The sequence below is a fragment of the Entelurus aequoreus genome, linkage group LG23 (genome assembly GCF_033978785.1).
Source record: "Entelurus aequoreus isolate RoL-2023_Sb linkage group LG23, RoL_Eaeq_v1.1, whole genome shotgun sequence".
Lineage (NCBI taxonomy): Eukaryota > Metazoa > Chordata > Actinopteri > Syngnathiformes > Syngnathidae > Entelurus > Entelurus aequoreus.
In genome coordinates, this window is record NC_084753.1 from 19,948,607 (window position 1) to 19,962,204 (window position 13,598).

The following is a 13,598-nucleotide window of genomic DNA, read 5'->3' on the forward strand; positions in this document are numbered from 1 at the left end:
AAGAGACCACTTGAAAACCATTACTGGAGAAACAGCACACCTCTCAAGGGAGGAAACCATACTTTTTTTTGGATTGGTATAGATGAGCTTTAAATGTTACATTTAAAAGTCAAAGCCAGAAATTACATTACGATTTGTGGCCACCTTGCAAGAGGGGAGAATCTTTGGGCACCTCACGATTCGATTATGATTCAGGAGATACGATTTGATTTAAAATGGATTATTGATGCATCCTTAATTTATGTATATGGATACAGTTTTATATTTCTTTTTTCACTTGCAACTTTTTCAAAAAGTGCATTTGTTATGAGCAACAGTTGAATTAAGTACCATTACATTTATCTATTTAATGGAAATGTGTGCAAAACTGAAACATAAGTGCCCTACAATAAAGGCGCTGGTCGGCTCTCTCTGTGAGGTGGCTCCCTGTGGTCAGCCACATTTTAGAACCGTCTGCATTACTGTATTTACAATAAATAAATAATAACTAATGTTTACTAAGTGATTTTACAATCACCAATGTCCAAATTGCGATGCATCTAAAAAGCGTTTATTTTCCCCACCTCTACACATTGCAGTAACTCCATTGGAGCTATCATAAATGCAATGTCAAATTCTTGTTGAGGAGGAGCATTTTTAAAACACTTCATAGTGGAATGTTATAGGAATAGGCGATACGGCCCAAAATCCATATTGCCATATATATTCCAGTCATTTTCTCAAAACTATAACTGATCTTCCGGTACTTGCTAATTTACTGTTAATATATTGTTACTCTCTGTTGTAACATGGTTATAGCTACACTTCTGTTAAACTGTAATAAGCACTTATTTTTCTGTTTTGATACTTAACATCAGTATTGGGCGATACTACACATTTGGGTATTGATTCAATACCAAATAGTTACAGAAGGAGTATTGGTCATATCAATCCTGAAACTTAAATTTTTGATCACAATTATAACCAGACAAAAACATTGGATGGTGACGCGACTATATCAATTAAATATTTAAATTATTCTATTTTTCCCTTTTATTATATATAATATTTTGAGCAAAATATAGTCAATAGTGTAAAATAACTAAACATAAGCAAAAACTACCGTTGGCCCTTATTTAAATCCTTTAGTTGTTGCCCTTATAAGTCCTCTTGTGTCCATGGACTTATTTCCTGAGTTTGTAAACAATAACGACGAATAAACGATTGTATGATAAAAAATAAATAAATATCGATCTCATCACTGTAGTATTGACCATATACTGATACTTTGTATCTTTACCGTTGATATTTGTATTGACCCGCCCACACAGATTTCGTTCAAGAGCTCTATCTTAGCAGTAAGCATGACCTAGTATGTACTCTTACAGTGTGTAGTGTAGCATGTTTAGCTATCCCTCATCCTCTGATAATTATACCTGTAAGAATTGTAGTATATTTGCTGCTATGGAGGCAGGGAGTAGTGACTTGCACTGTGGGGTCACGTTAGCTGCTAGCGAGGATGCTACATTGCATGGAGGACGCTGTCAATCGGTTGTCGCTGTCAAATTTACAGGACACTGCGAGATTGTGTTAGTAACATGCATTATCACATTGTAACAATTTTATTCAAAACAGACCTAAAATTTATATAATTAATATTGTGTATATCGCTAGAGACTTTAAATGTGGTTAAAAATAAAAACATTCTAGGGGGAAACCCCCTCTTAAAGAGCGCAAAAGCTCAGAACTGCTTTAGCATTATTGATGTAAAAATGTGACAACAGTATTTTCCATGGGACTGGAATGTATCTGGGGCATTGCGTCGCATGACACTAAATTATATCGTCACTTACAGTACTTTGCAAAATAGGCCGTGGTGCAAAACGGTTTTGTGCATACGGGTAACACTGCACATTTTGGTTTGTGTCATAAGAAATGTGCAACATTAGCTTGTCTTTGACACTTATTCAACAACAGAACATGAAGGTATTGAATTATGAGTGTTGGTTTCATTGTGCGCACCCATAAGACGATTGGGTCTTATAACACAATTTGGTAATTTAATTAAAAAATTACGACCCCAAATTGGACAAGCGGTAGAAAATGGATGGATGGATGTTTCCTGGCCTCATGTAAGTGTCCACAATTTTTTAAAGATAGTATACACATCAATGTACGTCTTTCATTATCACTATATTGATAAACATATGCTTTATAATGTGCGACCAAGTCATCTGTGGCATGTGTGTGTGAGATGTGTTAAGGAGTTTGCGCTACACAGACAGTCCCCATTAAAATATGTTTGATGCCATATATAAAAATACCCCACAAAAAAAGAGGATTCAAAATCTTTATGTGGTGGTCCAAATGTAATTGTTCCGGGCCACCACAAATAAATTAATGTACGGGAAGCACTGGATAAACAGAACTGGAAATTGAACTTTTTATGACTGAATGGGAGCAGATTGACAGAAGTGATTCAAGCAGATCTGTCCTGGCTGCTCAGTACAATACAGCTAATGTGAATATACTTGATGTTTGCACTAATATGAGTTATGAGAGTTAAACTGTTAGCTAAAATCTTGGCTATGCTGTTATTACATGTTTCATGATGGCAAAGTTTGACTCTGGAACAGATTATTTGTATTCCGAGTGTTTCCTATGAGAAAAAAACAGTCTCAACATTTGAATGAATTTGACTTTTATGGGTTTTTCTTCAATCTTTATCTTCCCACTGCAGTAATACTGCATTCTAAACATGTATAACTTTCAGTACACAAGGCCAACAGCTATTCATGGGTCTGGAAGTGGGGATGAGTGACGGACGAGAAAGGGGGGTTTCCAGTTGGGAGTATTTTGAGAAGCGGCTGTGTATCTCCGTTTCGAAACGTATTGGTGCTGTGCCACAAAACAACTTTATCAACATCAAGCGTTGATACTGCTTTAGGTAACTTTCTTAGAATTAATTTATTCATTACAATATCAACCTGTGGACACTTCATCACCTTGTTGTGTACATCAAACTAACCAAAGCAAGCAAAATGTCACCCCACAGTGTGAATTCATATAAAGATTCAATGTACTGTAACAGAGGTGTGTCCATTATAGTCTAAGGCCTCAAGTTTGAACAGACATAAATATGGTGCTTGTGAAGGAGCCTACAGTTTCCTACAATTGTGAGACTTTTGATGGTGGAGGAAGAAGTCCTTGTTAATGCTTTGTTTTTTCCCCAAGAAAAATACCAATTTTAAAGTCCACTTTTGGCATCCAAATAGTACTTGTGGTAAATCAAGGTTAAAAAAGAACTAGCAATTCCTGATGGCAAGTTAAAGTTAAAGTAAAATGATTGTCACACACACACACACACACACACACACACACACACACACACACACACACACACACACACACACACACACACACACACACACACACACACACACACACACACACACACACACACACACACACACACACACACACACACACACACACACACACACACACACACACACACACACACACACACACACACACACACACACACACACTAGGTGTGGCGAAATTATTCTCTGCATTTGACCCATCACCCTTGATCACCCCCCGGGAGGTGAGAGGAGCAGTGAGCAGCAGCAGTGAGCAGCAGCAGTGAGCAGCAGCAGTGGCCGCGCCCGGGAAACATTTTTGGTGATTCAACCCCCAATTCCAACCCTTGATGCTGAGTGCCAAGCAGGGAGTTGGGCGAACTCTGTCAATTGTGTGAATTTTCTTCTTGATTAACCTTGTAAATATGGTGTGCATGTGCACTGCTTAGACACAAACAGCAGAGGGGCTGTTGATTTAGTCACAAATAGTGTGCCTGCTAAAAAAAAGTCCAATATGCAGTCAGCTCTGGAAAATTAATCTACATCCACGCAAATTTTGACAGTGTCTCCTATAACTCAGCCAGGCAACACTCTTCTGGGTAATACAGCACTGGCATGTAAACAGGAGCTCATAACATTACTGTTAAGAATAATATATATTATTACAAAAACACACTGTGATACATTCCCACGATTTTGAATAAGGGAAATGTAATCAAATGCCCAACACTAAAACCTAACCAGGATCTGAAATTAAATTGAACCCTTTTCCGCCATATTTTGTTTTTTATTGTCAAAGCTCCTTGAATATATGTTTAAAGATTAAGTTTGACCTTTAAACATCGGTGCTCATCGTATTACATAGTGTTTTGTTTTGAATGCAGATGTGTGACAAACATAAGGAAGGCATACAGGATATGACAGGAATCCGGAACATAATTTACTGTAGGGCTGGGCGATATGGCCTTTTTTAATATCTCAATATTTTTAGGCCATATCGCGATACACGATATATATCTCGATATTTTGCCTTAGCCTTGAATGAACACTTGATGCATATAATCACAGCAGTATGATGATTATATGTGTCTACATTAAAACATTCTTGTTCATACTGCATTAATATATGCTCATTTTAAACTTTCATGCAGAGAGGGAAATCACAACTAAGTCAATTTAGCAAAACTGCATTTATTAAGCAGTGGCACAAACATTCATGTCATTTCCAAAACAGAAAGTGCAAGATTGTCAGACACATTTTAAAACAAGCTATAAATGCACTTATGTGAATGATGTCACTAAGATGACATTTGAAAACAACACTAAATTAAAGTGCACTTTTTGTACAGAACGACACTACAATAGTTTAAAACAAATAAAGTGCACTTTTGTGCATGATGACACAAGATATTTCAATAAGTGTCACATAAAAATGAAAGCTGCATATCAAATAGTATATGTCATACGGTGTTGATGTGGAAATAGTTGCTTCGGCATATAGTTGATGTGGCACCGAACGGAGATGTTGACATGCAAAGACATATTCCCGCTTGAAGCCAAACCACTGTCAGACAATGTTTTTCTTGGGAATTAATTATTCCTCCATTTGTTACCAGATTCGCACCTTCTTTCTCTCGTATTACCACTCAAACCACACCGTTAGCTGTTAGCATCACAGCTAACGTTACCATGTCACTACCTGTCTGCTCCGCGGGAGGGTGTGACGTTGCTCATGTGACAGTATGTGACGTATGTAAGAAGGTGCGCTTGTTTTAAGTCTCTGTGAGAAGGAGACAGGAAAGAGTGAGAAACGCATGCAGTTTAATGCCCCGCAGCTAAAAGCAACTGCGTGAGAACGTATACTCGAATATCATGATATAGTCATTTTCTATATCGCACAGAGACAAACCCGCGATATATCGCCCAGCCCTAATTTACTGTCAATTTTAGGGGATCTTTCTATGACTGACAACCAGACTTTTCAATACCTTTAAAAAAAGCCCATTCTTCTATTTCAAAAAACTTCTTTCCACAGAGTGCTTTAATTTCAGAATGATAGAACAGTTTTGTTATAAGTCACAAAAAATCCCCAGTATGAATCATTGTGTTTAAAAGTCAATAACAGTTGTAATTACAAATTTATAGCATTTGTAGACAACAGAGTAAAATGCTTTTAATTGAACAGCGATATAATGATTTCAAGTTAGGACCGGGCGGTAATACATTATCAAATTGATATTGCGATAGACACGTAATCGATATCAATAAAAAAGCGTTCATAAAACGTTCCATACATTTTTTTCCCTCTATGTCAGAAGAAACCGGAAGTTGCAAAGAAAGGTTGGTTGCACTCGCTCTCTGGTAACCGACCAATGCAGGAAGTGATCACTGATCAGTCGAAGTGACACGTTAACAACCAATCAGGTAACAATATCAAGTATCTTGTTTAGTTGTGCAATCTTAAAGTCTTGCTGTTGATTCTTTGCACGGAGTGAGAAGAAACAATAAAAATGAATGCTGCAGAGAGCAAATAAATTGTCGATAAAACAGAAAAAGGATTTTTTTTAAACGAACTGTAGTCAAACCAATGTGCACCACCTCAGACGCGCTGACCCGTGCACAGCTGTTAGTTTCGGGCACTAAACCTGCAAAAAAATAGCTCTTCTCAGTCAGAACTATTAACTATGTTTTACATTTTCAGACGTTGCACTATTTAATACACTTTATTAAGCATTTCTTACATACTTCTTTTTTTGCAACCTAATTTCAAGAGGTTATTGTATTCAATGTGATTTTATCATTGTGTTTACATTGTTTTCCATGGTTGTGTTGACATTTCCTTTCTTCCTTGATAGCTGTGGGGATTATAATTAGAGAAATGTTAGTTTAAATAAAAATTACTAAATTTTAATATATTTTTATTCTATTCCTTAATTTTGATAGTTCATAAAAATATCAATAACTAGATGAGGCAATTCCTGAAGGAATTGCGTGTGAATGCTCCAATGTTGAAGTTGAACTGATTTTTTTTAGAATTGTTTAAGTACAGCACACAATTCCCAAACAGGCTGAATATTTTGAAGTTAGAACAGTTTGAATCAGATGAAAAATGGGGGACTTGTGGAACTCAAGAATGTCCCATTGATTTCAATGGGAATTTACAAAAAATTTGGGGATTTCGGGAAAAGCTGGAATTTTTTTGAAAATGGTAAAAAACTCGAATGGTCTAAATGAGTTGAAATGGTTGGTGTTGGAATATTTCAAATCAGTCAAGAAATGTTGAGGTAGTAACATGTTGAATTGAGAAATGGTATTACGGAATTTCTGGAATTTCAGGAAAACCGCAAATTTTTCCAGTTCAAAAATCAACTTAATTTTTTGTCCTGATTAAGAGGAATGTTTTGACGGTGGAACGGTTGAAAAATGTGGGAGGAGTAGTCGCCAGAAGAAAGGGTGGAAATAGGGCTTTGGAAAACCAGGAATTCTGGAAAATCCTGGAATTTATTTGAACTTATAAAAAAGGTAGTTTAAATTTCCAGGATGGTGGAATGGTCTGAATCAGTTGAAAAATGTGGAAGTTTAAAAAAGGGCCAATTCATTTTGAATGGGAAGAATGTCCCGAAAAACCTGGACTTTTGGGAAATCTGGGAATTTTTGGAATTTGTCATGGGAAAGCCCATGATTCCCAAATAGGCTAAACAGTGTGAATTGGAACGGTTTGAATCGGGTGAAAAATGTGGAAGGTAGAGCGCGCCAAAATCCGGAGAAGAAGAAGAAGTTTAATGGAATGCTTTGGAGCATTCACACAATTATTGATATCTTACAATATAAAAAGCTTGTATCTTCATGCAGTTTTTCAGCCATATCGCCCAGCTCTACTTTAAGGTGTAATAGGGAGATATTTGATTATTTTATGTTATTTGGATTTTACAACATCGGTGACAGTGATTAGTAGCAGTAACAATCATAAGAACTCTAAGGCTGCAGCTAACGATTATTTTTCTATCGATTAATCTATAGATTATTTTTTTCGATTAATCGATAGATTATTTTTTTGATTAATCTAAAGATTACTTTTCCTTTTACCGATTATTTTTTTAATTTAAAATGAAGATGAAAAAATAAATGTAGGCCAGTTTTTTCAAAAGGCATGGCTTTTATTTACACACAAAAAAAAAGTATGGCCACTCAGTCAACATTGACAACAACATGACAAAATATTCTGTAACAATGTAAACATTTAAAACTTTTAACATTTAACAAAATTAAAAGTAGCTTATTTGCTTTTTAATGTGCAAATATAAAAGTAAACATCCAATGCAAATCTTAATATTCTGCAATAGTATAAGCATTTCAAAAGTAAAAGTATTGCTTATTTTGCTTTTAAATGTGCAAAAATAAAGATAAACACCCCAATAAGTTTTTCAACTTGTTTAAGTCGGGGTCCACGTTAATCAAGAGCTGGACGAAGTGGCTGGGGAGAGGGAAGTCTGGGCTTCCCTGCTTAGGCTGCTGCCCCCGGGACCCGACCTCAGATAAGCGGAAGAAAATGGATGGATGGAAGCTGTTGCTCAGATTAAATAAAATGAGAAAACTTTTCTTCTAAATATAAAAAGTGCAACATTAAACAGTTTCAAGTCAACTCAGTCTCAGATTAACTTTTATTTCCCCCCCAGCCTGGCTAACTTGGCAGTAAGAGGTGGGAGCTGTTTGCCCGTCTTTATCTTTGTTGAAGCGATGTTTACTTGGGGGTGGTGACGCTTCAAATGGGTTAGCATGTTTGACGTGTTGGCAGAAGCATGCCTTACCGCTGCTGAACAATGCCGGCAAACCTCCGTCCTCCGCACCGCGCAGCCAAAGTATTCCCAAACGGGAGATCTTAACGAGGCAGGAGGGTCTTCCAGCTCTGGCTTTTATTTGTTGTCCTAGCCCGGTCGTTGCTAACATGCCGTGTGTTGTGCCTCGGTGTACATTGTTTACACAACGTGCGCTACGCTACTTAATATGTCCGTGTGGAAACTCGTTCGGTACACCTCCGGACCGAACCGAAGCCCCCGTACCGAAACGGTTCGATACTTTTCACGTACCGTTACACCCCTACTGAACAGGCACGCCAAACGCGCCTCTCAGAGCGAAACGGTGCTTTAGTTTATGAATTTACAACGCAGATACAAATGACACATTCATGTTTTTGTGTAATGATGACAAAGTATACTCACGCGGACGATTGACTAGTTGATGGTGATGGCAAGAACGCTGTCGGGTGTTTACTTTTCAAATGTTCGTTTATAGCCATTGTGCTGCTATGATAGGCCATTTCCGCTCGACAGTGTGCAAACAACAACAACATTAGGCCGTTTATTGAAATACTCCCACACTTTTGACGACTTTTGGGGTGCTTTTTTCCCCTCGCTCGCACCGTCTACTTTGCGCTCCGCCATGACGGTAGTGTGACGTAAATATGCGACACGTCGACACACGAAAATGGCGTCGACGTATTTACGTAATCGATGACGTCGACACGTCGTTTCAGCCTTAAAGAACTCCATTGCTGAGTATGTAATATTGTGACAGCTCTAACTGCTCTATTTTTTCTATTAGATTTTTTTTTAAGTAGAACCATTTAAGTCCCATCTTAAAACTCATTTGTATACTCTAGCCCAGTGGTTCTTAACCTGGGTTCGATCGAACCCTAGGGGTTCGGTGAGTCGGCCTCAGGGGTTCGGCGGAGCCTCCGCCACGGAGGTAAAGACACATCCGACTTATCGTGTAAATAAGAACTTCTCCCTATCGGCGTATTATGGATAGCCCCAAACAATGTTCCCTCTAATTTTCCATCTGATTTGCAAGTTTTTTGATTAATGGATTGAAACTTTTACTACAGATTGCAAAGGAAGACAATACATTATATGAAACAGTACAGTTTACACAGTACAGTACATACACTACCGTTCAAAAGTTTGGGGTCACCCAAACAATTTTGTGGAATAGCCTTCATTTCTAAGAACAAGAATAGACTGTCGAGTTTCAGATGAAAGTTCTCTTTTTCTGGCCATTTTGAGCGTTTAATTGACCCCGCAAATGTGATGCTCCAGAAACTCAATCTGCTCAAAGGAAGGTCAGTTTTGTAGCTTCTGTAACGAGCTAAACTGTTTTCAGATGTGTGAACATGATTGCACAAGGGTTTTCTAATCATCAATTAGCCTTCTGAGCCAATGAGCAAACACATTGTACCATTAGAACACTGGAGTGATAGTTGCTGGAAATAACACCTATGTAGATATTGCACCAAAAAACAGACATTTGCAGCTAGAATAGTCATTTACCACATTAGCAATGTATAGAGTGTATTTCTTTAAAGTTAAGACTAGTTTAAAGTTATCTTCATTGAAAAGTACAGTGCTTTTCCTTAAAAAATAAGGACATTTCAATGTGACCCCAAACTTTTGAACGGTAGTGTATTCCGTACAATTGACCACTAAATGGTAACACCTGAATAAGTTTTTCAACTTGTTTAAGTCGGTGTCCACGTTAATCAATTCATGGTAATGTGTGTAAGGTGTGTAATTTGGTTACTTTGTTGGTTTTGTTCTTTGAACAAGGTGATGTTCATGCGCGGTTCATTTTGTGCACCAGTAAAAAAACATATGACTTTTTCTTGAATTTGAAAAAATAAAAAAACTTTTTATTTTTTTACTAAAGAAGGGCTCGGTGAATGCGCATATGAAACTAGTGGGTTTCGGTACCTCCAACAAGGTTAAGAACCACTGCTCTAGCCTTTAAATAGACCCCCTTTTAGACCAGTTGATCTGCCATGTCTTTTCTGCTCTGCCCCCCTTTCCACGAAAGGGGGCGGGGGGCACAAATTAGGTGACCACAGATGAGACGCTAGCTGATCAAAGTCGGGACCCGGGGTGGACCACACATCTGCGCATCAGTTGGGGACATCTCTGCGCTGCTGACTTGTCTCCACTCAAGATGATCTCCGGCTGGCCCAAGTATGGACTGGACTCTCACACTATTAACTAGATCCACTCGACGTCCATTGCACCGGTCGCCCAGGGGGTGGGGTCCCCACATCTGCGGTCCCCTCCAAGGTTTCTCATTGTAGCCCATTGGGTTGAGTCTTTCCTTGCCCTGATGTGGGATCTGAGCCGAGGATGTCGTTGTGGCTTGTGCAGCCCTTTGAGACACTTGTGATTTAGGGCTATATAAGTAAACTTTGATTGATTGATTTACGGTGATACAACGGTCTGTCATTTTATGGTTACTTAACTCAAATTATAGTGTTGGTTCCTCAAGTTTATTCCATCCTTGGCACACTTTTAAGATTTCTAACGGTTAAGGAAAAGTTTGAAAAACATAAACGCACATTTAAATGATGGGAGAAAGTAGCACGGCCATGATGATGCCTCCTACTAGCCTGGTTAGCCAGCGACGTCAGAAAATACTAGTTATATATTTTACCCCCCAAGCAGAAACAAGCGTCACTGTGTTATGTCTATTATCAATGTCGCGGGCAGCTTGAATGGGGTTACTTAGGTTTAATAGCTCGTGAAATTGCACAACTTGTCAACCCGTCGAGGCCTGGCTGTCTGAGGCAGGGAGCAAGCTAGCTTAGTCAGCCCGTGTGTGCTAACAGCACGGCGGCTAACCAAATGGGCACAGCGCAGGGGTTTAAATCAACAATATAAAACACATTTGCCTTGTGTGTCGCACTTACTTACCTATGGTGGAAATGAAAGTTGTGTTGAAAGCGTCGTCAGAGAAGCGGAACAGCACACAGGTCTTCCCCACGCCCGAGTCTCCGATCAGAAGCAGCTTGAATAGCAAGTCGTACGTCTTCTTAGCCATTGAAAAGAGCGAGTGTGTAGTCAAATAGGTAGAAAAATACAATCTCCTAACACGCCGATGTGAAGTCTGAAGCCAGCTCCTGAGCCAACCTGACCAACTGCCCCGATTTTGACAGTTTACAACCCGGGTTTTGTTGATTAGCTTTGGCCAGCTAGTGGGCTAAAATACCAACACAAAATACCGCGCCAGAGAAGTTATATTCCCAAAAGCCTGACTGTGTTTTTTTTAATTCAAAACGCGAAAAAAGGGAAGCGGCAATGGAAGATCCTCCAGGGTGAGTCCTCTTTTCCACTCTTTCTTTTCCCACACAGTCGGGACAAAATGGCTCCTGTCTCTCTCTCTCTCTACACCCGACTCACTCTTTCTTCATACTAACAGCGAGCTAATTCAAATTCTTGGCACACCCCGTCATTCCAGTGCCCAGTCGACAGCGCAACCGAAAAAAAGTAACTGAAGGCGAACGAAAGTCACTATCTGTACAAAGTTAGTGGGCTTTCCCCCCGGAGAGATTAGAACCGAAAGGCAAGACGACCGCCGTCGTCTCTCGAATCCGAGTCAGCACGGCAGCGACACCCTTCGTGACAGTCGCACATTTGCCCGCCCACTTCTGTCAAAACACACCACGTTGATTGGCTGACTAAGCTGTCATTCAACAAGGAACTCAAACCTTATTGGTCACATTTTCCAATAGGCAAAAAGGTGTGTGTCACACTTGGACAGAAAGGACAAACGGTACTACAACAGACGGCTGGACATTCAGGCTCAACTCTCCGTTAACTTTACCAGATAATGAATGTCCGAGGATCCAAAATGGCCGCCAGTTTCACTCAATGAGTTTGATTCAGACTGAGCAAGTTGGAAATTGATGCCGTGACTCTCCCCGCTGTGAGTCAGGCAAAGTGATGTCATAATTAAGTACTTCTGGGCTTTACGGGCGTTTCCCCACATCCTCTGCTCTGTGAAAGATGAGGTCATTCACCATCATTAACTTTACACGCACTAATATTGTAAGCATTATCACATAATAACTTAGACCCTGAAGATTTGGCTCTATTACGCTTCCCCCTCTTCTTCAGTTTATGACACTCCTCCAAGAATGTGGAGCATGTCACAATGTCTTCCGCCAAGTACAGACTTGACAAGTTAAAAGGCTGAAGTCGTGTTGGAAGCCAAATGTTATACAACAACAAGAGTTTGAGAGACACATTTTATTTTGATAAAGTAGCCTGATCCTTGTTGTGTTTTCAGTAGATAGCCAAGGTTACCAAACACATGGATGCAATTAAAACAATGTGTATATATCAATTACTGCATATAAATAAATTATATTTTTCCCCAAATAAATCTCATAGACATACAAAATGCATGCAGCCTCAGGGATCGTATCACACTAACAACACTTTATGTGATGTTCCATAATGTAATTTCTTAGTATGTTTCAGAATCTTTATATAGCATCTCACAAATTAAGTTCTAAAAAGCATTTAATAGATACGCAAGACTTTATTTTATTTTGTTTGTGTTGAGAAAATTGCAGAACAATCCAAAATCTGTTTCATAAAATTTCGCTCCGCAAGACTTTATTTTATTTTGTTTGTGTTGAGAAAATTGCAGAACAATCCAAAATCTGTTTCATAAAATTTCGCTCCGGAGCATGTGAAAGTGCTGATTCAGCATGTTAGCCAAATGACCTTTGGTTTATTCCACATACTGTTGAGTCAGTAACAAAATCTTCCTTTTGACCATTCTATTTACATAGACATTCTATTGTGTGTCATTTCTGCTATACACTAGAGAAACAATGAAAAAGTTGCAATTTTTCGAATAGTGAAGGTAAAGTACATCTTAAAACTGTGATTCCATAAGTAAATGTTTACACATCAAAAAAACCCACACTTCACCTGCATTTGCATATGGGAGGGAACATTCTATGCCTCTTACTACATGACTCTCTTGACCTCCTTTCGTGACATTGCCTGGTTGTAGGTTAGAAAGTGTTCTGATGTCTCCCACTAGATGTCAGTGTTGGACCATAATCAAGCCCTGCTAGTAAATATTTTTTGAGTCCTCCCCCACATTTCTATTATATCATATTATTGACAACAATTAGATTTTTTTTTACAAAACATTATTTACAAAACACATTTTCATGTTTTTATTCACTAGGTTGAACTTATAAAATAAACTCATGCTAAATATTCAAATTCAAAACAACTTGAAGGCATGTAGACGGTACAAATACTGTGGCGGATATTAAAAAAATAACACACGAAACACACAATTTAGTCAGTAATTGCACATATAAATAAGGCTAAGGTAAAAATGCTAGTTTAAAAAAAATAGTTTTACAAAAGCAAAACTTACCAATATTTAACTATATTTAGTGAATATACATATGGG

General features: G+C 38.5%; 1 protein-coding gene across 1 annotated transcript in view; it reads right to left on the reverse strand.

Moving 5' to 3' along the window:
• rab10 (RAB10, member RAS oncogene family) overlaps window positions 1-11,765 on the reverse strand; it is a 29,722-nt gene extending 17,957 nt beyond the window's left edge. Inside the window, exon 1 of the mRNA XM_062034780.1 lies at window positions 11,072-11,765. Within this exon, the coding sequence (XP_061890764.1) occupies window positions 11,072-11,198 (127 nt within the window). The 5' untranslated portion in view covers window positions 11,199-11,765. The remainder of the gene's footprint in view (window positions 1-11,071) is intronic.
• Between the last annotated feature and the right edge of the window lie 1,833 nt (window positions 11,766-13,598).